The sequence below is a fragment of the Ovis aries genome, chromosome 24, assembly GCF_016772045.2.
Source record: "Ovis aries strain OAR_USU_Benz2616 breed Rambouillet chromosome 24, ARS-UI_Ramb_v3.0, whole genome shotgun sequence".
NCBI lineage: Eukaryota > Metazoa > Chordata > Mammalia > Artiodactyla > Bovidae > Ovis > Ovis aries.
The window spans coordinates 1,734,133-1,759,589 of NC_056077.1; the positions used below are offsets into that span (position 1 = coordinate 1,734,133).

The following is a 25,457-nucleotide window of genomic DNA, read 5'->3' on the forward strand; positions in this document are numbered from 1 at the left end:
CGGATCCTGAGCTCCGGCCGCATGATAGCACGTCCACAGTTGGCAAGTAAGAGAGAGACATCTATTGGCTTCAAACAATCCAGAGGTTGGTTTGCTTTTTCCCCAGAAGAGTTTTCACCGCACTGAGCCGGGACCCCGCCACTGGTGGCTTCAGACCTCTGTCCCAGCCCCAGCCTGGTGCCAACAGCCCCGTTGGCAGCTGGGCTGGATCCCCGACTCCCCGCGCTGGGCACCAGCAGCCCAGGGGTTCACACCAGCCAGCACCCTCAGGCCAGCAGCTGCCCGCCCACATCTGTGAGGCCCGCGGGTGCCGCGCCCCCTGGCGGCGGGAGGCGCTGCTGGCATCGTGTGGCCCAGGAAGCCAGGCGGGGGCAGGGAGGCATCTGCGCTAAGTGCTCTGCTGCCTCCCCCCGGGGCTGGCCCTCTAAGAACGCTAAGAAAGGTCTAGCTTGGCTGCCGCACCCTTCCCGAAGATGAGCGGTGACCAGCCTGGGGCTCAAAGGCCCTGCTGCCCCAGGAATTTCTTTAGTCAGAGGGAGGGATGGGTCGCTCTGTTGCTTTAGGTAAAAACAAAGCAGGGGAGGACAGCTTCAAAGCACATCTAGCCTGACAGAGAAGTCAGCGCAGCTCGGGGCGGGGGCACACTCGGGGGCCACGCAGGGCCGCCCCTCCTCTCCAGCAGCTCAGAGTCCCGCCTCAGCAGTGCTCTGCACACGACGACACACACTGCAGTGGCCCAGTGGCCACGTGTGGTCTGTGGTGGAGCTTCCATCAAACGGCAAGTGCCGCCAGCCACTCTGCACTCCCCAACCAAGGGCCTCTCGCCCACCTAGGGGACGTAGGGAAAAGATTCTCTGCTCTAGACCACGATGACCAGGGTCTGACCCGGTTACAGACCCGTCTCTGCAGCCAGGAGGGGGCCGGTGCTTAACTCCCGTCCTCTCCTTCCACCTGACTTCTATCCTTCAACAGTTTTTCTACCCTTTGTGATTAAACTGTCAGATGCTCTTGAGAAGCTCCCCCAGAACAGAGAAAAAGTCGCTTATACACAGCCCTTGATGGACAACTTCTCTTGGAGCGATTTTAATTGCATTTTGCCTGCCGTTTTGAGGGTTTACTATCAATATCTTTTCTGGGTGGTGCAATTATTCCCAGAGAGACAGGTACTATAAATATTTAGTGACTGCAGAATTTTCGACTAAGAAGCGTCCAGACACTAAAATAAATGCAAACAACTGAATCGCAGCCCCGAGGCTCTGAGCACCATGAGTCCAGCCAGATGCCATTCATGTCCCAGTTTCCACTGGCATTTCCTTGAACCCGTGAGACACCACACACACCAAAAAGACTTCAGCGACGGTCACCACCACCTCCAGCCCCCGCGAGTGGCCCCTTACCTCTTGATGAGCTTGATGGACCTGAAGGCCTCATCCATGTCCCCGATGGCCAGGAAAAAGCTGAAGTTGAGCATGGCGTCCTGTGTGGGCTTGTCGCAGTCCTCCAGCCCCACAAAGTCCCGCAGGGGCCTCCTGCCCACTGCCTGGGGGATGCACTGGGACCCAGAGTCCAGCTGGTCCTCCAGATTAGCTTCTCCTGGCTGGATGACAAAGGACGCAGTCTATCTGTGGGTCCCCGTGAAGCCAGTGTGCGCCCCAGGCCTCTCCCTGGGGGACCCTCTGCACAGACCCCACATTTAGCAACACTCTTGGCAAAAGCACCACACATCTGCAAGCCCTCAAAGGCCAAAGCACAGGGCTCCAGCTTCAGACTGGGGGTGATGCAGGCGTCGGCATGCAGGGACCTGCGGCTGAGGCAGTGACATCATGACATGTGAAAACACCACCCCTCCGCTGTCTGTGAACTTCCTAGAAAGAGCTCTTCCTGTCACGTCTGACCGTGTGCCCGTGCATGAGGTGCTAAGACTACGCCAGCACCACTGCCTCCTGGTCCATTCCCACCTCTGGCTACAAGGACACTTGCTAACGCAGAAAACACAGAGCTCATGTTGAGGCCTGATTTTAAGTCACCTTACACTAAAAGCCAAAAAAAAAAAAAAAAATCCAAGAAAAAGCCTGCACACTTTAGTTCTTCTGACAGGACAGTGAAGAAACCAGCGAAGAAGTGAAACAGCAGGAAGCACAGAGCTGGGGGGGGGAGGGCGCGGCAGAGCTCAGGGGAGCAGCTCAGGCGGCACCCCAGGTCCACAGGACCAAGGCAGAACCACGGGCTGCAGCCTGCACAGGCCCCTCAGTGCAGGGGGCTGTGGGCGCCTGGCTGAGAACAGGTGGCTCAGCCAGCATTTCAGCTGGGCTGGACGCTCTGCTGCCCATCACAGACGCACCCACGCCCGATCAGCACTGACCTCAGGGCCAAGGGTGCCGATTTCAGGCCTGGGCGGGACCGTGGGGATGCAGAGACCATGCCCAAGGGATGGCAAACAACTCATCCAAAATGGTTGGGGTGAGTGCCAACAATGACCCCATTTGATCAGAAATTTAAACACACGCGTATGTAACGGGAGTCCCTGTTGGCTCAACTGGTGAAGAGTCTGACTGTAATGCAGGAGCCCCGGGTTTGACTCCTGGGTCGATCCCCTGGAGGAAGGGACGGTGTGTGTGGCACATACATGCAGGCCACAGACAGAACCTCTCCCTGGCGGCCCCAGCGACACCTCTGGGGGCTGCAACCATGGAGATTTGCATCACCTCTGGTCTTTATTTCCTTATTTGCAGTTCCTGAATTTCCTACAGTGAATACAGGAATGGTAGTTCAGTCGATAAGTCATGTCCAACTCTTGCGACCCCATGAACTTCAGCCTGAGAGGCTCCTCTGTGCATGGAATTCTCCAGGCAAGAATACTGGAGTGGGTTGCTATTTCCTTCTGTAGGGGATCTTCCCCACCCAGGATTGAACCCTGGTCTCCCGCATTGCAGGCAGACTTTTACTGACTGAGCTTCCCTGGTGGCTCAGCTGGTAAACAATCCGCCTGCAATGTGGGAGACCTGGGTTCAATCCTGGGTGGGGAAGATCTCCTGGAGAAGGGAATGGCTACCCAGTATTCTGGCCTAGAGAAAAGAGTCAGACACAACTGAGCGAATACAGGAATAGGAACTTCTAAAAAAGCATCTAGACTTTTTAAAAAAAGAAAGGCGGAAGGACCCAGTGCTTTGGGGGGAGCCAGGAGGGATGCCCTTCAGTGGAGCCGCTGCCCATCTGCCCGCCCTCAACCTTCCCCACAGGGATGGCAAACTTGGATCTGCTGGGATCTCAGGGGACAGCTCAGGGCACACGCTTTGCTTGTGTAATGAGAGGGAGGAGGAGGGCCCAAGGATATGGCTGCGCCCGCAGAGCCCACCTTTCTCATGAAGTAGTAGTGGGGCACCTGGATCCCCAGGAGCATCTGGAAGGCGGGGGGACGGGGGAAGCTGTCCTGCAACAGGAAGCCGTGCTCTTCTGAGACGAAGAAGGACAGGACCAGCACGTCTGCCTGCAGAGGGACATGTCCTGCCTCAGTTCGACAGCAACTTTCCTGGCTCTTGTCCGACCCCACTTGTCCAGCATTGCCAGGAAGTTTACATAAAACACAGAGGATGTAGAGCGGCCGACAGGCTGGCTCTCATATAACCCCACTCTCCCAGCTGAGGACCCTATGCACGACCCCTGTGGAACAAGGTAGGTCAAGAGAGGCGCACGGAAGAGGGTCAAGAGGGCTTTGTCCGGGATCACTGGGTGTCCTGTAAAACAGGACAGTGGAAAGTGGTGGAGTCTGGGCCCAGTGAAGGGATGGGGCTCAGAGTCAGTGGTGCTGGAGTGTTGGGGAGGAAGGTCCTGCTGAGAGGGGAGCGGGGTGGTGAGAGGGGAGGGCAGTGACCGAAGCTGGGGGCCCACTGATTGGGGAATGACTCAGGGGACCTTCGTAACTGGACCCCACAGGATGCGCCCAGATCAAGGGAGACTCTGATCCCCGAGAGAAAATGGCACGCGACAGAGGGTGGGGCCAGCTCTCGATGTCGACCCAGAGGGGAGAGGTGTCTCCCAACGTCCTGGGGGTGGAGACTGGCTCCCTACCACTTCCCCAGGGACCACATTGGGAAGACAGAGCCCGCCCTGCCTGCTGTCCAAACACACAGGCGACCACGTGTGGGGTGAGGGGCCTGCACTGGCCTCGGCCAGTGTGCTTCTGTCCGCGGGCTGCGACGGGGCACCGGGCACCTCGCGCACGGCTTCGCACACGAACAGCCGGGGCTCGCTCTGATCCCAGAAGTGGCTCACGGGCACAAGGTCTGTCAGCCTCTCATCCTCCAGGGCCTGGCTCCTGAAAAAGAAAGAGAACTGCCCGCGTGGTACACCAAGGCCTTGAAGAAAGACCGGCAGGGATGCTGATGGCCCTCTGCACCCTGAGACCTGGGGCTGCCCATGGGCACTTGCGTTGCAGCCCTTTCGGAAGCTCAAGCTCCTGGCCCATGACTCCAGAACCTCAGAGGCAGATTAGACTCAAATCCCTGCGATGGCCCAGGGGAGCGGGTTTCTGTTTCACCTCTGGTCCCCACTGCTCATGATCACTGAGCTCTTCCAAGTATGAAGAAAACTTAGCAACAAACTGCCTCAAAGCCAACAAGTAATTGAGCATCATCTTCAACATCTTTTTTCAACAAAGTCCTCCCAAACCAGTCTTACTTCTTTGTCTCCTGCCCATTAATGGACAATGCCTCTCTCTGATCTATCTGTCCCGTCTTGAGGTCGAGGATGGTCACTGTGTCCATTTCCACGTCATAGAAGCAGATTTTGGAATCGGGGCTATTGTCAGCCTAGGAAGAGAGAGCCAGAGCTCAGTGTGCCTGCTCACTGACGTTCCACACGTTTGGGAGAGGTGCCGAGGTCCAGACCGCGTAATTCCAACGTCAGCTTATGTTCATCCCACTGAAACGGCTGTGGGTTTACTATTTTGTAGTTTCAGCTGATCCCCTGTAGTGGCTGGGCCCACTGCTGCCCTCCAGCCCTGCTTCTCTCCTCCCAGCTCTCACCAGGGTTGTAAAAATTTACTTGAGTCTGCTCATCCACAGGGGTAGGGTCAAGTCACCCATTTAACACATCAGTTTGTGTTTACGGAACCCAGCAAAGTGCGTGGTGCACACACGGCAGCGAACAACCCACTCTTGAATGAATGAGTGAATGAGAGAGTGAATCAGTGAATGAGTTAGCCAGTGGAATGCGTGTGTGAATGACAGAGGAGCACGTGAACAGACACTGATGCCGGGAAGGCACCAGCTTCTCTAGAACCAACGGCCCTGCCACCTGGCTCCTTCACACCCACTCTCAGAGCAGGAGGCTCCAGGTCCTCCCACACTAGTCACCCCTGCTGCCCAGAGGCCTTAGTCTGATGATGGAAAGAGGCAGAAGGGAAGAGGTGAGGGTCTCTGCAAGAACCACAGCTTCTGATGACACAAGGAGTGAAGCGAAGGAAGGTGGGGAGGTGGAGGGAGCCCCAGGGGGTGGCGGGGGCACCAGGGCTGCAGGAGGGGGAGGGCAGGCGGGGCAGCACACGTAGGGACCCACCTTGCTGAGGAGGAGACTGATCTTGCTGCCGCTGGCATTGCATCTGAGCGAGGTCAGGCCCCCCACACCCGGGACCAGCTCGGCCAGGCTCTTGCAGCCGCAGTGCACCTTGGCCTCTCTGCAGGGAAGGAGGTGGTCTCAGTGGCCCAGCTGGGACAGCAGGCGAGCCCTTCCCCTTGGGCCTGGAACCTGGGCCCAATGGCTCTCACTTCAGGAACGGGAGACTCAGGAAATGGGCTAGGCTCAGAAGACAGGGCGAGTTCTCACTTTTACATTTTTTGGTGGAGATATAATTGACACACATTATCTGAGTTTCAGGAGCACAGTGTTAACAGTCTGCTATTTGTGTGGCTGAGGTTTTAAGGTTCTGTTTTTGTGAACAGGCAGGAGCACTATCTCATTCCCATCACAGATAGGAGCAGCTGATTACAGATGCCACGCCATCCCCACAGCACGGCCGTGGGCTCTGCTGCCCATGCTTTGTTACAGCCACGTGCTCTTCCACTGTGTGGACAAACTCAAATACATTACACTAGTCCCCTGTTTGAGTTTGATGCCTCCAGAAACAAAACTGGCTTGTAGAGGTAGCTCACCATGACTTTCTTTACTTTATTCACATTTCCTTACTTTCCCCCTAGTGTTCTCTTTCTGCCCTGGACCCCCATCCAGGCCTCACGTGACATCTAATCATCTTCTCTCCCTGGGGTCCTCTGGGCTGGGACAGAGCCTTGGGCTCCAGGCTCATCTCGTGCATTTCCTGCCTAGGCTCAGAATCCATTCCAGCATCAGTCTCCGAGGAGCCCACTCCCTTTCCTGCAGGAGGACTTGGACCAAGATCTGGGTATGGGGTGTGCTTATGGTTCTTGGGGTGTTGCTGTCTGTCCCCGGTGGCGGACAGACCAGGCCACGTGCACCGACCGGTACGTGCACACGCACCTGCCTCCACCTGCACCGACACGAAGCCACACCCAGCTCCAGACTCAGGTCTCCACCTTGGATGCATTCGCTCAGGGATCACTCATCCTCCTCCCCTGATGACTTGGAAACCACCCCTCAGGTGAGAAGCCGGCTCCCTGCCAGTCCTCATCCTGACACTCAGCTGCTCACGACCAGCCTGGATGCCTCCCTGTGCCCGTGGGAACTGACTTTATCAGCAGAATGCATGCTGCGTGCGGCCCCTCAGCCATTAGTCTCAGGGCCCTGCTCAGGTCCAGGGTAACCCGGGCAGCTCCTGGGGCAGAGGGAGGCAGTTCCACACGCTCATAAAGGGGGGTTGTCCTGCCTTGTCGGCCTTCCATCCTGGGCCCCCTGAACTGACAGGTCGTTTCAGTTTGCAGATGCTAACGTTCACTGTGAGCTGTGAAGGTCTGTCGATTTCGGCAAACGTACTGTGTCACGTGTACCGCACAGTGACGCTGCTCCCCACTTCGTGCAGAGATTAAGACTTTAGACCAGGACATCAGGCATTTCCAACAGGAAAGTGCACATTAATGTTGAAATGAGAGCATAAACAGTCTGCTGCCCCCGTCTGTCTTCTGCCCATCGCGTCGTCTCCCAGTGCATTTAAAATACTTTCATTTGGACAAAAACTGTACCTTCGGGAAAGATCAAAGCTTTTAAAGTGAGCCAAGTCCGTCCCTACAACCAGGAAAGTTCCACAGATGTCCAAGAAGCACGGGTTCCCCTCTGACTCGGAGAACGGCAGGAGCTGCTTCACGGTCCCCTAAGGAAAAAGGACGCGACAGGGACCTCAGGGTGGGGCTTCAGCCACAGGCCCCACCCCTTGCTTGAGTCTCACCCCACCCGGGAGGACAGGCCCTGTCATCGGGGAATCCCTGGTGCTTCCGGTCAGGGGGCAGGTATAGAGCAGCCAGGTCAACAAGCAGGTACACACATGCCTCAGCGTGAGCACGTGCAGACAGGTGATGGGAGGGATGCGAAAAGAAAACCATCTAGGCGGCAGCATGTGGAATTCCATCCGCTCAGGTGGATGCAGGAGATGCCGCCCACAAGGTCTTACGTTAATGCCCCAGTGAAGCTGACTGTGTGGCTAGTGGTCACCTCTGGGGGAGGCCGTGAGTGGAAGGGGTGGTGATCACGTCCCAGGTATGCCCATCTGTGAAAACTCATGAGCCGCACGCATAGCATGCCTACTTTCCTGTGTGTCCATCACATGCTGGTAAATGCCTGAGAACAGGTCTTGTCTGGGGGGCAAGTTGAAGTGAGCCTGGGGGGAAGGGGCCACCCATTGGAGAGCTGCACTGGCCTTCCAGAGGAGGAGCCGGGTGGCAGGAAGGAAGGCGGGTCCTGAGGCGAGCAGTGGGCAGACACCACACTGGGCATCAGCGCAGGCCAAGGGAAGAGTCAGATTTTATTCTACATGAAGCTGGAAGACTCTGGAGGGTTCTGAACCACAGGTGACTTAAAATCATCTATGTTTTAAAATGCTCTTCTTACAACACCTCCCAGTATTGTTATTTTGGAAAGAGTGACCAGAGTCGGGCCTGGGCAGAGCTTACGCTTTTGGGTGTCTAATGCATGGATTGACCCCTCTCCTCTCCTTGGAGCTGAGATGGGTCCCCGGGTCAATCTGAAACAGGAGGGAAGGGGGCAGGGCACAACTTATGAAAGAATGACATAACCCAAGGACACGACATAAACCAATCAGAATCAAATGGGTCCACGGTGGCAGACTCCACTTCCCGTGGCTCAGACAGTGAAGAATCTGCCTCCAATTCGGGAGACCTGGGTTCGATCCATGGGTCAGGAAGATCCCCTGGAGAAGGGAATGGCAACCCACTCCAGTATTCTCGCCTGGAGAACTCCACGGACAGAGGAGCCTGGCAGCCTACAGTCCATAATGTTGCAAAGAGTCGGACATGACTGAGCGATTATCACTTTCACTTTCACTTTCAAAGAGGCAGATGAGTCAGCTTCCCCTAGACTTTGATCCTTAATCAGCAAGCTAAATGACCACACAAAGGCACTTTGACAGTTCCAAGACATCAAAAGTCAAAAGACCAAAAGGGGGTGGTGGCCCAATTCCTGGAAATCTCTACCCCTTCCCCCAAATAGCTGGAATAACCCTCCCACTCATTAGCTTATGAATCACCCAGACCATAAAAGCTAACCACACCACATTTCACACCTCTGCACTTGCCCTCCGTGATGGCCCACACTGCCTGTGGAGGGTTTCTCTCCAAATAAAACCACTTCTTACCTATTACTTTGTCTCTCACTGAATTCTTTCTGTAATGAGATATCATGAACCTGAGCTTTATCAGATCCTGAAACTAGGTCTGTGACCTCAGTGGGAAGACTGGGTTTTGGCCGGTTTGAGTCCCAGCATGTGGGTTCAAGTCCCAGTCTGAGGTAAATGGTTTCACATCCAACCAATGCACAATGAGTGTCTGCTTGGCTCGGCACTGGGCTGGGAGCAGAGTGGCCAGGGGTGGGGTTTCCCACAGAACTTAGTGGGCTCCTTATACCAGGAACAGAGACTCAGGGAGTCTTTATGGAATTTATTACAATATTGCTTCTGTTTCTTTCTCTTTTTTTTGGCCATGAAGCATGTGGGAGCTTAGCTCCTTGACCAAGGTTCAAATACACACCCCCTGCATTGGAAGGCCAAGTTTTAACCACTGGACCAACAGGGAAGTCCCTGACATATATTCCTTTCGACAAAAATTTAAAAAGGTTAAACTCTGTCTGTGGTCAGATGCTCCTAAGTTACCGCCATGATTTCCAGCTTGACTTTCACCCTTTCCCAGCATGCTGTTCTCTTTTCCCAGCATGCCTTTTGTCCCTTCCCAGAATGCCTTTTACCACTTTCTCAGCATGCATTTCACCCCTACCAGCAACCTTTTGCCCTTTGCCCAGTAAGCTTTTCACCCCTTCCCTGAAGGCCTTTCTGTTTTCTCCCAGTATGACTTTTGCTGCTTTCCCAGCAGGCTTTTTATTCTTTCCTCATAGGCCTGTCATAATATGCCTTTGGTTCTCTCCTGGCATGCCTTTCATTCTCTCCCAGTATGCCTTACGCCCCTTTCCCAGCATGCTTTTCACTCCTTTTCCAGTGTGCCTTTTGTTGCCTTCCCAGTGGACCTTTCATTCTCTTCCTATATGTCTTTCACTCCTTTCCCAATATGCCTTTCACTCTCTCCCAGTATGCCTCTCACTCACTTTCCTAGCATGCTGTTCAGTTCGCCCCTACCAGCAACATGTTGCCCTTTTCCCAATCTACCTTTTGTTTTCTGCCAGCATGCCTTTCACCCCTTCCCAGCAAGCCTTTCGCTCTCTCCCCATATGCCTTTCACTCCTTTCCCAATATGCTTTTCGTTTTCTCCCAGTATGCCTCTTACTCCTTTCCCAGTATGCCTTTCACTCCTTTCCCAATATCTCTTTCATTCTCTCCCCGTGTGCCTTTCACCCCTTCTTGGCAGGCCTTTCCTTCTCTCCTGCATGCCTCCACCTTCCAGCTCTGGAGTTCATCCCTCTAATAACCCAGCTGCTCCCTCATCTGTTGTTAGCAGGGCTCCTCCCTACCTCAGCTTTATGTCCACACTTGATGCCCCTTCACCACTATCAGCGGTATGTAAGCCCCATCCCTCCAGCCTCCCCACCTCCCCTCTGACCTGAACCTGGCCAGGCATCTCTCGAGGCCCAGATCCCTCCCTGCAGTTCCCCCAGGAGGCTCATGGGACTGCGGCCACCTTCCCCACCTGTCAGGTCTCTATTCCAACATCTCTCCCTGCAATACTTTCCAACCCCCTCCATACTTTACTGTGCTCCTTACCATCTGACCCTCCTGCTGGAGACTAGAACTGTAGTGAAGCTCCTTCAGGAGTTACTGAATGGAGAAGGGGAGGTATAAGCCTGTGAGGTATAAGCACAGGACAGACCTTAGGAAAGAACTCAGAGCTGGACACGGTGGTCACACACCAAGAGCTAAACCAGCAGCACAGCTGTCCTCAACTGTGATGCAGAACACTGCTGAACGTGCGGGGTGAATGGTCTCCCCTGAAAGATACACCCAGTTCAGTTCAGTTCAGTTCAGTCGCTCAGTCATGTCCGACTCTTTGCGAGCCCATGAATCGCAGCACACCAGGCCTCCCTGTCCATCACCAACTCCCGGAGTTCACTCAGACTCACGTCCATCGAGTCAGTGATGCCATCCAGCCATCTCCCACTTGGATGTAAAATGACCTTATTTGGAAGAAGGGTCTTTGAAGATATAACTAAGGCTCTCAAATAGAGACAACTCTAGATTAGGGTGGACCCTAAATTCAGGGACAAGCGTCCTTCTCAGACACAGGAAGAAGGCCACGTAAAGATGGAGGCAGAGACCTGGCTATAGGCTACAGAATGCAAGGAATGCCGGCAATGCCAGCAGCTGGAGGAGGCATGGGACAAACTCTCCCCCAGAGCCTCAGAAGGAGCAGCCTTGCCCACACCTAGACTTTGGACTTCTAGCCTCCTGAACGGTGGTGAGGAAAATAAATTTCTATTGTTTTAAGCCATTCAGTTTGTGGTCATTGGTTATGGCCGGTTCAGGAAACTAATACTCCATGTCAGCCCCAGGGATACAGCAAGTGTGCACAGGATGCGGGCAGGCAGAGGCTCCCCTACTGCACCCTCTGCAGAGGACAGAATGGTGTGCTGGAGGCTGGGGTCCTGGAGGTACGCATGGCTCCCACCCTCAGACACGTACATGAAAAGGTCTAAAGATGTGGCCAAAACCGACGGCCCCTCAGTCCTCCAGGTGCACATTAAACAGCACACCTTCCTCCCATTTCGTAATCCCAAGCACTCAAGAGCCGGCCAGGTAGTCCTTTTCACTGCAAAGGGCCACTGCCTTACCTCCTGATTTCTGGAGTCACAAGAGCTGTCGATGGAACAGCTATGTAAGAATCCATTTTTACAACCAGACACCCAGTGGGGGGATCTCATGAGGCTGGGTGAAGTCAATAAGCAGGCTCTGGCTTGATTTAGAGGTGGCATTTTAAACTCTGCTCTAGTTGTCTTTAATGTCACAGGCCACTCACTGTAGAGCAGCCATTTACCTGCCAGGTTCGAACTTGGACTCTGTTCGGCTCCACCGTATAAACGTTTTCTTCATGCATGGCTAACACTGGAGACTCACACAGGAAGGACCCTAAAATGACAGATAGAGGTCATGACACCAGCAGCTAGTCTCGTCAGAGCTCCTTAGAATTTCAGAAGCATTCTCACACTGAAACTAGAACTCTTTATAGAGTGATTGATGAGAAAGACTGGAATCTAGCAGGAAACATCTTCTACAACTAAGGTGATAAAGAAGAGCCTCAGGCTATAAAGATGGGGAGAAAGGGCAGAGCTGTGGTATCATCAAGGATGTGCTCATGCATGTTCCCTACTGTTTCTTGGCCCCACACAGCCTTGTGAAAGCTGTGTTTCCTTCTTCTTGGAAAGTGAGGCTCCAAGATACAGGGACTCCCAGGGCCACGGCTGCCAGTGACGGCCTGATGGGGCACCCAGCGCCAGGCACCCACCCTCACCACTCACTGATGGCCTTGCCTCCTCCCTTCCAGCAAGTAGCTGGTGCTTCCCACAGCACAGCCTCTGCGACAGCACCACTGCCCAAGCTGCAGCTCATCATATATGGGACTTTGGAGGCCAAGAGCTCCAGCCCGGGCACGAGAACAGGTGTGGGGTCTCCCGGTGGCCCAGGACCTGCCCTCTGCCAGCCCCTCAGAAACTAGCACCCCCACCTGCATCAGACGCAAGACCCTCTAGGGGCTGAAAAGACTCCCACCTGCACTGCGTAACGTGGCTCCGGACGGCTCAAAGATCACCACCTGTTTTCCATTCCAGACGGCAACAGCATCCTACGAAGAGTCACGGAAGTGAAAAAGCAACCAGTCATCTGGGCCTCACTGTCCCCAGTGACTCTAACAACTGGCCAGGGCTTCTGTCTACATCAATGACCCTGCCCCCCGCCCACAGATCACCCTGGCAGTGACCTTGGTGGCAAACACTCCGGTGACGTGCATGTCTGTGCGCAGGCTGTGGGTCACCCCCGTGGACAGGAAGGACACGCTGAGGAGGCTCGGGGAGACCTGCACGGCGGCCACCTGCTGGTGGAAGTGGGATGACATGGCCTGCTCGTGGAGGATGAGCACGGAGCTGATGCTGTTCACGGCCAGGAGGCTCTTCCTGGAGCCCCACTTGGTTGTATGAAGAGACACCACCGAGGCGTGAACAGAAAGGAGATGTGCAGTCAGGGCAATGTCACAGGTATGAAGATTCACAAACAGTTTCCAAGCACTGCTTCTTCTCGTTATTTAAAGTCAAGTGAAAGTGAAAGCTGCTTAGTCATGTCCAACTCTTTGCAACCCCATGGACTATACAGTCCATGGCATTCTCTAGGCCAGAATACTGGAGTGGGTAGCCTTTCCCTTCAGCAGATATTCCCAATCCAGGAATCAAAACAGGGTCTCCTGCTTTGCAGGCAGATTCTTTACCAACTGAGCTATCAGGGATGCTCTCTTGTTTAAAAACATGACTTAAAAAATTTGTAAGTGTAAAATGTGTAATTTACAGAAAAACTTAAAAATACTGGATCTCAACACCCACAGTTGAGATCCAGCATGTAAACCTATGTGCTGGTTCTAGTTTGTGTCTGTTCTGACTGGCTGAGCATCTTCTAGAGCTTGGTTTACCGATGCAAACTTAGGGGCATCTGTGTTTTATAAACAGAAAGCGAGTTTACACCCTATCAGTGAACTACCTGGCTTCCCAGGTAGCTCAGTGGTAAAGAATCTGCCTGCCAAAGCAGGAGATGCAGGAGACACAGGTTCAATCCCTGGGTTAGGAAGATCCTCTGGAGTAGGAAATGGCAAGCCACTCCAGTATCATTGCCTGGAGAACCCCCATGGACAGAGGAGCCTGGTGGGCTATAGTCCATGGGTTGCAAAGAGTCAGATACGACTGAGTGACTAACTCTGGAGGATCTAAAAGAAATTCCTAGAACTGCTCTAAAGTGAAAGTGAAGTCGCTCAGTCATATCCGGCTCTTTGTGACCCCATGGACTGTAGCCTACCAGGCTCCTCCATCCATGGGATTTTCCCGCCAAGAATACTGGGGTGGGTTGCCATTTCCTTCTCCAAAATTGCTCTAAGATATCCCTAAACTATTTACCATGTAAGTTTCATTTCCTGATTAGATTATTTAAACTTCATCTTAAAAAGTTCAGGGAGTTCCCCGGGGGTCCAGTGGGTAGGACACTGCCCTCCCCTAGTCGGGGAGCTAAGATGCCGTGTGCTGCACGCCTGTATCACACAGAGCAGAGCTGAGAGGCTAGGCCCAGGACGGCAGGTGAGGAGCCCCGAGAACACAACAGGCGTAACTGGTGAGAACTGTGAGAACACAACTGCCCATTTCTCTCGGAATCGGGCACAGAGTTAAATGGAGAAAAGAGGACTGAAGAAAATCTACAGAGTTTAGAGAGAAGAGCAGAGTCTGTGGCAGATGAGCCTGGCGGGCAGGTTTGGCCAAAAGGCCCAGGGAGGGGCGGCCGCCAGCGTCTGTCACCGCTCAGCTCCCCACACAGGCCAGCTCCAGGTGGGTGTGGGGGGAGGCTCTGCCTTGGGGGTGGAGCCTGACCACACGGACCAGGCCTTTGCCCCAGCTTGCTCCTCGCGGGGAGGCAGTCCCAGACCAGAGGCTCCGGTGCCCAAAGCCCCTGTCCCCACGGGCAGGCTCTGGAGTGTCAAGTTCCCAACACAAGCAGCTCTATCTAAAACAGAGCATAGGCGAGAGAGCAGTGCCCGGAGAGAGGTGGAGGTCTGGAGCATCAGGAGGCGGCTGGGGCAGGTGGTCCCCACGGCCCAGCGGTGAGGACTCGGCCCTCTCACTGCCAGGGCCGGGCTTCAACCCCTGGTTGGGGAGATCTCACAAGCCGAGGGGCACGGCCAAAAAAACATAAGTGAAAAAACAAAACAGATGATGGTAGAGATAAAAGAATAGGTAAATAAGTAAAATAGATAAATATAGACTACCACGGACCCACAACCGCTTATATGACTTCTGACCCAACAGGCCTTTATAAATATTTCATTGTTGCTATTTTTTAATCTTAAATTGAACAATTGACAAAAATAGGTTCAGAGCAAATTACTGCCTCCACTTGTGCAAAAAGCAAGGGCCCCCAGCACCCCATCGGGTGTACCTTTATCTGTGTGATGTTTCCTTCCAGCTCAGTGGGAGTCTGAAGGGTCCACTTGTCTTTGCCCTCCGCCCCGCGGCCGTTCGGGAGGCCTGGCGCTTTTCTCCACATGGCCACTCGCCCCTTGTCGGTACCAGCTGCCAGGAGACCTACAGGTAAAAAGAGAGCTCACCTCAGCTGAGGCGGAAAAGGGTAAAACAGCAGCAGGCGCCCTCCTCTGACCACCCTCTCAGACGCATCAGCCCGCCCAGTAACTCTACAGCCACTTACCCAGCTGATGTGTACACATGCGTGAGGTGTGTGTGTGTGTGTGTGTGTGTGTGTGTGTGTGTGTGTGTGTGTAGGAGCTCACTGCGTGGCGACAGTATGTGTACGCATGCGTGAGGCGTGTGTGTGTGTGTGTGTGTGTGTGAGACGTGTGAGGCGTGTGTGTGTGTGTGTGTGTGTGTGTGTAGGAGCTCACTGCGTGGCGACAGTCTGTGTACGCATGCGTGAGGCGTGTGTGTGTGTGTGTGTGTGTGCGTGTGAGACGTGTGAGGCGTCTGTGTGTGTGTGGAGCCACACAGGACTTGGAACCAGGTGGGCACAGAGCTGCTGCTCCCATGCATCTCCTACTCCACTGTGTGCGCGCGCGTGGGTGCACACGTGTGTGTACACACACACACATCCACACACATATATATTAACACACACACACACATAATGTTCCTCACGCTGACTCTCCACCGAGGGTTCAGGAGGAACAGACACCCATTCCTGCGGCCGATGGTCACATCCCTGACCACCTCCTGGGCCACCATACGGGACAAACACAGCGCCCGCCCCTCTCTTGCTCTGAGCTGACCATCCTCAAGTGGCTGGTTCCGAGAACAGCCCCTGACGCCAGAAGTCTCACCTTTAGCTTTACAGTAAGAAACGCAATTTATATTCTCTCCTTTTTCAAAACCAAACTTCTCCTCTGGACTCAGGACGTAGTTCTCCCCTCGTTCTAAATCCCAGAATCTACAAGGCAAGCAGGAAAGCCCGTGAGGGGCCTGCGTTAGTGTGTTTCCCTCAGCTCTGAAGGTCTTGTTCAACTTGCAGATTAAACTTGAAAATCAGGAAAAAGACACAGCCCTTTGGACTCTGCAGAAAAAAAGTTTCTCATCATTGCGTTGTCCGTTAGGCCTTGCTCATGACCAGCGGGAGACGCTGCCAATGCAGAGGGGCCCTGTGGGACACCAGGTCAGGAGAGCACGGGAGCGGCGAGCACCCGAGCCCGGGAGATCCCTACGTCACGTGGACTCGAAGCAATGGACCAAGAGGCCGCGACATGGGTTTCCACGTACACAGGGGGCAGGGGACGGCAGGACTCCACGGGGCAGGCGTTGGGGCCTGACTGTCCTGCTCGTCCACCTCGGGGCTGGTTACAGACACGTCCAGCTGGTGACAACTGGCCATCATTTGTGGGCTGGTCTCTGTGTACATCAGGCTCCAGTATGGAGCCGACTCATGAGAGCGCTGGGAACAGACTTCTCCCTCCAACCCTGCAGGGTCAGCTCTCACCTGAGCGCCGTCTCCCCGATGGCGGTCACGAGCAGGCTGCCATCGATCAGCGCGATGTCTGCCCGGTGGCCCGTCTTCCCGCTCAGCTTCACCTGCACAAAAACGGCTACCTGAGAGGAGGGTGTCGCCCGTGTGGAGGCTGTGTCGCTGGTGAGGGGCTGGACTCTGTTGGCAGCGACTCTGCGGAGAGTGCCCACGCAAAGGAAGCGTGGGCGGCCCCAGCTTTTCAGGCCAGAGCAGTTAATGGAGCCCCTCACGGGGGAGGCGCCCTCACACCCACATGAGGAGCCAGCGAGGGGCCGAGGGAGGATTTGAACCCAGGTCCACGGACTCAGTGACCACATTTCAGCTGCTGCGCAGACAGAGGTGCACGAGGGCCCCGAACACACTGACTTTCTGCATCTACCAGACCACCTCCAGGGAGGTTCGGGGTCCCTGAGAACCTGGAATCTGCAGGTGGAACTGAGAAACCGCAGGAGGGCAGCAAGCAGTCCTCAGGGAGTGGTGCGTGCTGCCTGACCACAACCCAGGCTCCGGGCATTCTCCTGCGAGCGAGCCCCCAGGTCAGGGGTGAGGCGCCCACAGGGATGGTGGGGCGTCCAGAGTTGTGACCGTCACACGTGTGGACCAGCCATGGTGGGAACACTGCTGACAACCCCCAAGGTCTGCACGTGGCCAGGCGTCCGCACCACACGACCCTGCCTCCCGAGGCTTGGGCAGCACCTTCTCCTGACGTCTCCCCAACCTGTGACTGCAATGGTCCAGGACAAATAAGGCACCAGAGCTCTGGTGATCCTGCAACATGGACTCCTCAACCAAGATAAAGTGAGGGTGAGGCAGGCCAGAGGACGGCCCTGGGGTGGCCCCACGCACCTTCATCACCTCCTCGGCCGTGCCCTCGGGCGTCACCGTGAACAGGCAGAGCAGCAGGCTGTCCGTCACCGCCACCAGCGCCCCCCTCTGCTCCAGGTAGAACAGCGTCTGGATGGAGCTGTCTGTGGACGCCACCTGGGCTGTCCTGCCTTTCTCATCCACGTGGTGCACGGTCCCTGTGAAAGAGCCTTGGGTCCACGAAAGCTGGATGCTCCCGCGGCCATTCTACCTGCTTAGGGGCACTTTCAACATAAGCATCTTCATCACAATCATTTACAAATAGGCCATTTTAAAAACCACTGGCAGACTTGCCCGTAGGTCCAGTGGCTAAGTCTCCATTCTCCCAAAGCAGGGGCCCTGGGTTCAATAGCTGGTCAGGGAACTAGATCCCACACGCTACAACTAAAGACCCAAGGCAATAAAATAAAATAAAATAATTAAAAAACAAAACACTGGCCCGTAACCGCTACACCTGCCGACTCGTGCGTTAGTCCAGCCTGGACCCCTGCCCCTGCTGTCCCCTCCACCACCACCCAGCGCTCAGTGACTGCCCTCCTGGTGCGCAGCCTCCATGCTCCGGTCATGTCTGTTCACCAGAGCCTGAACCACGACATTCCCTGGGGCCTCGACCCAGGCCCTCCGCCCCAGGTCCCGGGTATCACAGCCTGCCCCGTCTTCCCCTCCCCAGACCCCTCCCAGTCTGGATCCCTCGCCTTGGCCCCTAGCTGCCTCCCGGTTGTGATTTCGGGCGAGCTCTCGGGTGGGTTCATTCTGCTGCTCTAGGAGCCCCTCACCCTCAGGCCCCGCCCCCATCTCACTCCCAGAAACGAGCACCTGCTCCACAGACACGAGCTGCGGGCTGGGTGTGCACATTCACGTGAGCTCTGCCCGCAGGGCACAGGAGGCGGGGACTACTGTGTCCCCAGGGCCATGCCTGGGAGCTGAGGCATAGGGATGGTGGTGCCCGGCAACACAGAGCCTGGCCCGTAGCGCCCAGCACCAGCGTTGCCCTCCGCCCTCAGGGCAGCGCCCTAGTCCCTCCAGGTGCCCTCCTGCGGCTCCGCCCCTCACCCTGACATGCCAGTGTCTCTAAGACGACCAGTACCCGGCCCCTATCCGCGGTCACCCGTCACCGTCAAGCTGCCTGGCCATGCGCGTCCCAGACCCCATCACCCCATGCAGCCCCACCTCCTGGGCCCCTTTCCTGCAGCGGATGCGACCCATGAATGTCCCGAGAGGACGAGACCCTCACGCTGCGTCTGCCACTGCCACCTGCCTCCCGGCGCACCGAGGAGGAGCCGTGTTGCAGCCGACACCGTGGCCCAGCCCCCAGGGCTGCCACCAGGGGCCGCGGCTGGCAGAGCCCATCCAGCAGCCCCGGTCACGGGCCCAGAGCCAAATCTGGACGTGGGCATGGAGACCACGTGGGAGCCCCGGCAGCGACTCGTCTGGGCCTGCGCACCAGACAGCTTCTTCCTGAAAAACCTTCCAACACAAATAAAAGCTGTTTGTCTCCATCAGGGCCAAGGAAAGCCACCCTTTGGGCCCAGGATAACCCCGGCATGGGTGGCCCGAGGTGTCCGTCCGGGAGGGGTGCATGGCCTGCAGCTTTACAGACACTCCGTCTGCTCGTTGGTGACCGCCAGACACCCTGAGATGCTGCGGTGTCCCCGACCCCAGCGTGCATCTCACCGTCTGTCAGGCTGACGAAGAACGAGAGGCCCTCCTGAGACCCCATCTTCAGGATGCTCCCGAAGCCGCTCTTCTTCCAGTTAAACATGTCCAGGGCCTTCTCGTCCCCGCTCACTGCCGCCCTGGCCAGCTGAACCAGGTCCCTGAAAGCAGATGGGAAGGGGAGCTCCTGGTGGCCCCTGGGGTGCAGGCGGGGTGACCACAGATGGGAACCCCACCGCCCCACCTCCCATGCAGTACTCACTCGCCGGGCGGGGGCAGCAGGAAGATGCAGTGGGTGAGGGGCTGCCCGTACTCGTGGCGCAGCAGTGGCATCCCCTGCACGCGGCCCCGCTGGTCCAGCCTCCACAGGAGCAGGACGCCGAGCTGCAAACCCAAGGTCACATCCTCAGCGTGCGGAGGTGACACCGCGCCCCGGAGCGTGGGCTCACTCCCTTTCCAATTTCAAAACTACAGCAGGCACTGTGAAAAATCCAGCAATCCACGGGCTCCACGAGGAGCCAGAAGCTTCTTTGTGCCCTCTCCCGCCTTCAGTCCCTGGAGATCACAAGCGTCAAGTGTTCAGTTTCAAAAAACAAACCTCTGCTTTGAGGACAGACTCGGATTCAAGGGAAGGTAGCAAAGGCCACCAGCCATGCCCCGGCTGCTCTCGTCACCGGGAACATGCCACTAACTCCAGCTGGGGCTTCACGCCATCTCCCCAGCACCTCCGGGACCACGTCCTCACACACGTAGTGGCCGTACCTCCTCGGGCTCCTGCTTCAGAGGCCTGCCCGGTGTGAGGAGGACTGGCCCAGGGTTCCAGAATGTGACCCCCGGTGGGATGTGTCTGATGTTTTTCTTCTTGTTGACAAGGTGGCAGGTTTGAGAGGAACACTAGAGGGAAGGTGCTGCTGCTGGCGTCTCGGATCCGGGTCGTGCCCTTGATGTGACCTCCCTCACTGGGCGCCCCTCCTGCTGCCGTCCCGTCCGGCTTTGAAGGAACTCTCCGGGTGCGGCCCACACGTAGGAGGGGCGCGACGCCTCCCCTCTGGGTCATCTGGAGATGTGTCCCGTCTCTCCAGCATTTACTGGCTTAAGTCATAGATTTTCATCATCTGGACCCATGGATGTCTAGTTTCCGCTCATGGTTATAGCTCAGTATCGCTCTGTGTAGACACTCCGGCTCCGGCTGTTGGGCACTCTTCTCTCGGCCTCCACTGTCCCTTTCACACGGCCGTCGCTATGGGTGTACGAGGCCCTCCTCGCGTCCTGGCTGACAGATCCTCTGGGCTCATGGTCCTGCCCCAGTCTAGGACCAGCTGCTTCTCCAAGGAGCCCTAGTTCCTTTTATTGGAAGAAACCAACCAAGATCTGGATGACAGGTGTACTGTACCTTCAACATCAATGTCTCAGATTAAGGTTCAGACAAGTGCTAGGAAAGTTCAAGGTGGGAGAGACTATTTGGCCTGGGAGCAATAGTCCACGACGGCGTCTGGCTGTGGATGAGCCTGGCTGTGGGAAATGGTACCGTTTCCATCACAGTGGGGCAGCTGCGCTTTGCAGCCCAAGCTGTCCTGAAGGCGCGTTTCCCGCTCCAGGTCAGTGGGCATTTTAGCAGACAGTGACGTCACCTCTCTTCATTCAAGTCGCTTTCATTCCAATATCCCCAAAACTGGATAACATCACTTAATTGTACGTGAAAAGAAGATTTTCAAATAAGTGGGCCTTACAAAGCAACCTATACCGTGGATCTCTAAGAAAAGCATGTTAAGAGTGGACACGGTATGTAACCTGACTGTACATATAATCTAAGTCGTGTATTATTAGGCTGATCCTTCTACCTCTGGCTGTGCTGGGTCTCAGCTGCTGAGCGCAGACTGTCTCTAGTTGTGGCGAGGGGGGCTGCTCTCTAGTTGCAGTGGTGGGGCTTCTCCTTGCGGTCGCTTCTCTTACTGCAGAGCACAGGCTCTAGGGCCCGGGGGCTTCAGGAGCTACGGCCCCCGGGTTCGAGAGCACAGGCTCAGTGGTCGTGGCACACGGGCTTCGCCGCCCCACACGTGCAACATCTTCCCAGGCTAGGGATCGAACCCATGTCCCCTGCATCGCAAGGCGGATTCTTCGCCGTTGGACCACCAGGGAAGGCCAAACAGAGTCTTCTTGACTTTGCCAGCTTTATAAAGACAAGAATAAAAGCACTCTTGGTTCTTTGTGTTTAGAAATTACTTTTAAAATGCCCTGTGAGTGCAGCCGGGCAGCACTTTTTTCTTTTCTGGTGGCACTGCATGGGTCGTGGGGTCCTAGTTTCCGACTAGGGATGGAACCCAGGACCTGGCAGGGAGAGTGCTGACCACTGGACCGCTGGGGAATTCCTGCCCAGCACTTAGTTTTTCACACAGTAGCGACTGTTTTACCGGCACACGCGAGCATCTAGCGGACGACCCCTTGGGCTCCTGAGCGGCCATGCACACTCTGCACGTCCAGGCCCCAACAGCCGCTCCGGGGACGCGTCTGGAGCCCGGGCCCTGGAGTGGTGGGTTTGGCTCAGAGGCCTGCGGACCCCTATTTGGACACGAGGACAGATACACCACGGCAGGTGTGGGGGAGGTCACGGGAGGTCCTCTCGTGTCTCCAGGAACCAGGCAGACACAACTGCCAAGCGGAAGACAGCACAGCAGATGCCCCTGGGCCCCCACCACTCCTGGGGGCCACTCTCTGGGTGCAGAGCAGCTGCCGTTCACCCCCACAGCTGCACTCAGACCTCCTTCTCGGCTCCCACCCCTGGAGACGTGGGGCACTCCGAGGCTCACAGACTGTGCTTCCTTGCTGCATCTGGTGAGTCTCAGGGTGACCAAACCAGGCCGCTGGTGGAAGAGTGGAGAAGACCCTCAGCCAAGCCTGGGGAGCTGGTGTCTCAGGGGTCACTGGTCTCAGCATGTCTGTTCATTTGTTAGTACGTCTCTTCCTGTTGGAGTCCAGTATTAAACTGGGACACAATTGCAGATTTTCTGAGAGAAGGACCAGGTGTTTTTGTCCTGAAATCCTCTGACGCCAGAACTCGGTCAGCAGTGACCTGGGCTCCGGGTCGTGCTTAAGTGATCCGCTACATCAGTTGTTTCTCCTTTCTTCAAGATGCGAATGGTGATGTTCAAGGATCATGACTCCTTTTATCCCCATGGGGGAAGGGGTAGGAGCCCACAGGAGAAGGAGCCTGGGGTGGTGCAACGGCACCAGGTGTGAATTGAACAGAAAACCAAGAAACGTCTGGAAAAAAAGAACAAGTAGAACAAGGAAGAAGTGGTGTGAGCAGAAATTAAGTATAAATGGCTTTCTAGGTAACGTTCACCCTCAGGAGGAAGAGAAACACACGCGAAGGAACACAACTGAGGCAGCACTTCTCCCACAAGATCCTGAGCTTGGTCACGACACACGCGTGGGTTGGTGTGAGCCAGTCAAGCCCCACGGAGGGAGCTCTGGGCACACCGATCAAACCACAAGGGTACGCCCTGGGTCCCACCGCCCTCCAGGACTTTTTCTAAAAGTTCGCACGTGCAAAAGGACAAGACCATGAGGCCAGCTGTCATGTCACCGTCCAGCGAAGAACTGAAGACTGCTATTCCACAGGGGCTGCGAAGGCAAACGATAACAGGTTCGTGGCAAAAAGGGCAGGTCTAAAGAGCGTGAGGAGGCTTGCTGTGCGCTGCCGTGGAGAGTGGAAGGCACGGCTTCCGCTGGAAAGCCTGAGATGCAACAGTGTGTGCCGGGTGCTGCCGCTCACGTGACAAGGATCCAGGAAAGCAGGGAGGGGACGGTGTCCCCTGTGTGAAGACACTCACAGTGCTCAGGAGACAGCCACACAGATCTGAACCAAGGGCCTTGCTACACAGTTACGAGCTGGACCCCTCAAAACGGCGATGTCAGGAAAGACCAAACAAAAGAGAGAGAGACGAAAGAAGAGAGCAGAGACCAGTTACGGCGGAAGGAGACAAAAGAGGAATGATGGCAGAGGCAGAGCACGCTGGGCGGCCCCGGCTGAGGACGGGCTACCAGGACGGCAGGGAGAGCCGCCACACCGGCCGCGGTGGGGAGCGTGCGGGCCTCGCCCTCCTGTGCGGCAGCAACGTGGTCACGTGTCGAGGAGACGGAAGCCAGCGCATCGAGGGGTGAAGTGTGACGGCTGCGACAAACTCCCCAACACGCGGGGGTGTACAGACGCCCAGAGAGCCGATGTGTCAAAATGTTAACAGCTATTGAACTCACAGTGAGGGCACAAGGGTACTCCTTGTGCTCCTTCCTCTAACGTTGGTGATTTTTCAAAACTGGAAGCTGGGGAGAGAACGCACTGCGTGCTCCTGTGTGTTCCCGTAGGAACCCAGAGAGACATGAAGGAGCCGCAGGTACCGGGGGCAGGGTGGGGGTGGTGAGGAGAGTGTTTGCAGTGTGTGCCTTTTAGCATCTTTTGAGCTCTGAAACATGCAAACGTATTACCTTGAAAATGCGAAAGAAACAAACACACCGTACACTTTCTACTGTCCCTTTTGGGGCAAACAGGTCTAGAGCAGGCCTCTCAGCCCGGGCCCTACAGACGTCTCTGGCTGGTGATTCTCTGCGGTGGGGTCTGTCCTGAGCGCTGGCAGATGCTGAGCAGTGACTCTGGCCTCCACCCACCAGATGCCAGCGGAAAGCACCCCCTCCCTTATGACTACGAACGATCTCTCCACGTCCACCTGCTTAGGAGGCCCCAGGCCAGACGATGGGGACCAGGGACTCTTGGGCAACGAAGCAGTGTGCTCAGAGGGCACACCGGGGTTCGGGGTACCTGAGGCACCACCCCATCTGTGTGACTGTAGTTATCCAGAGATGTTCATTTACAAAATTGCACACTTCTGCCACAGGGTGAGAAGGCAGAATGAAACTTTCAAATCTTGCTCCCAACATAAAACACAGCTTGTGACAGCTGACAAGCTCAGCAGAGCCCGGCAACCATGCATCACGAATAGCCTGGTCCCTGAGGGCCTCCCGTGTCCCTGAGAGCACAGACGGCGAGCCTGCGACCCCGAGGGGGCCGCCGCGCGGCTGCTCACCCTGTCTCCCGACACCAGGCAGTTCCCGTTGGGGCTCCAGGCGAGGATGGCGACGTCGGCCGTGTGCGTGGCAGGGACTGCGTGCTGCTCCTTGTCCTGCTTGTTAAACATGACCACTTCCCCAGACTCCCAGCCAATAGCCAGGATCAGCCGCGTCGGGTGCCAGCTCAGGGAGGTGACCCGGAACGACCTCTCGACATGGGTGTCTGGCACGCACTCGCCCTGCGACACACAAAGTAAAGCCCTTATTACGGGGAACGGTGACGACCAAGTATTTCTGCCTCATCAGTGGAATGATATCAGGTAGAGGACATAACAAGCTGCTTATTAAAGAAACAGTCTATTTAATTGTCATAGAAACACCCATCTTGCCTCAGCTGAACTATGACAGCACAAGGCAAACATTTAACAGACCCCACAAACCAGCTTATCAATAAAACTTTATTTACAAAAGCAAGTGCTGGGCCAGTGGGTGAAGCGTGCTGACTCAAGGTTCTCAAAGTGTGGCTAGGTGACCCTAAGAACCTTATTGAGGTCTGCAAAGCCAAAGTCATTTTCAGAATGATACTAGGATGTGGTTTGCCTTGTTAACTCTCATTCTCTCACAAGTGAACAGTGGAGTTTTCCGGAAACTTTGTGGTATATGACGATGTCATTGCCATAAGAGTTAATAAGATATGTGCTCTTATATTCTCATGTTTTCTAGAATTTTCAAAGGCAGCAGGTTAAAAGTATAAATGTGTGTGTTTTCAGAGATTAACTCTGTTCTCAGCACTTCTACTGGGCTCTTCCTACCAATCTCCAGTTATACCTGCTACATCTGTGACCTTCTTATCATCGAATAAATCATAATTTTGAAATCCTACAGTTTTCCTTCTACCAATTAGAAACACACGAAGCACGCTTGTTTGTTTTGTAATAGTGTGCTTTAAATTTTCTAAATTTTGAAGTTTTATCTAGGGAATTCCTTGGCGGTCCAGTGGAACTGGCAGGCTGGACCGCAGGCCTGAGTTGTCCCCCAAGAGATGGTAACGTAGCCTCAGGAGGAGGAGGAGATGGAGGGAGAGGAGGCCAGTCGGGCACGGGGGAGGCTGGACGCAGGGAGCTGAGTGAGGAAGCCCCTTGGGTGTGCTCTCCGGAGGACATCACAGGAGGGTGCTACGTGAGGGGAGGGGATGGGAGGGTGCGGACCCAAAGCACGAGAGGCAGATTTCGGGGGAGGGTGGGGCAGGGGGTGGGAAAGGAAATCCATTTTCCTTGGTGAAGTAGGATTTTCTAGAAAGTTCCTGTTATGGAGCTGTGTGGCCCCTAAAGATAAGCTGATTCCTAAACCCCTGGTTCTTGTGACATGACCTCCTATGAAACCAGGGTCTTTGCAGATGACCAAGCTCAGACGAGGTCATCAGAGTGGGCCCTAGTCCAGTATGACTGGTATCCTTACACGAGGACGAAAGAGACCCCGCCACAGCTGGGAGGGCACTGAAGACTGCGGGCTGCACCGAAGCCAATGTGAAGCAGGGCACACA

General features: G+C 55.5%; 1 protein-coding gene across 8 annotated transcripts in view; it reads right to left on the reverse strand.

Annotated features, from left to right (window-relative positions):
• Positions 1-25,457, reverse strand: part of IFT140 (intraflagellar transport 140) — a 57,111-nt gene that overhangs the window by 25,310 nt on the left and 6,344 nt on the right. For 6 of the 8 annotated variants that reach the window (XM_042240095.2, XM_042240096.2, XM_042240097.2 and 3 more), the window contains exons 4-19: positions 23,932-24,153; positions 19,113-19,234; positions 18,869-19,011; positions 17,177-17,352; positions 16,304-16,395; positions 15,654-15,760; positions 14,762-14,907; positions 12,555-12,758; positions 12,347-12,419; positions 11,616-11,707; positions 7,152-7,279; positions 5,557-5,674; positions 4,678-4,808; positions 4,165-4,315; positions 3,356-3,487; positions 1,398-1,597 (exon numbers count right to left, since the gene is read on the reverse strand). In XM_042240095.2, coding sequence (XP_042096029.1) covers positions 1,398-1,597; positions 3,356-3,487; positions 4,165-4,315; positions 4,678-4,808; positions 5,557-5,674; positions 7,152-7,279; positions 11,616-11,707; positions 12,347-12,419; positions 12,555-12,758; positions 14,762-14,907; positions 15,654-15,760; positions 16,304-16,395; positions 17,177-17,352; positions 18,869-19,011; positions 19,113-19,234; positions 23,932-24,153 — 2,237 coding nt within the window. The remainder of the gene's footprint in view (positions 1-1,397; positions 1,598-3,355; positions 3,488-4,164; positions 4,316-4,677; positions 4,809-5,556; positions 5,675-7,151; positions 7,280-11,615; positions 11,708-12,346; positions 12,420-12,554; positions 12,759-14,761; positions 14,908-15,653; positions 15,761-16,303; positions 16,396-17,176; positions 17,353-18,868; positions 19,012-19,112; positions 19,235-23,931; positions 24,154-25,457) is intronic. The other 2 variants (XM_042240098.2, XM_042240099.1) reach the window with 1 other exon arrangement.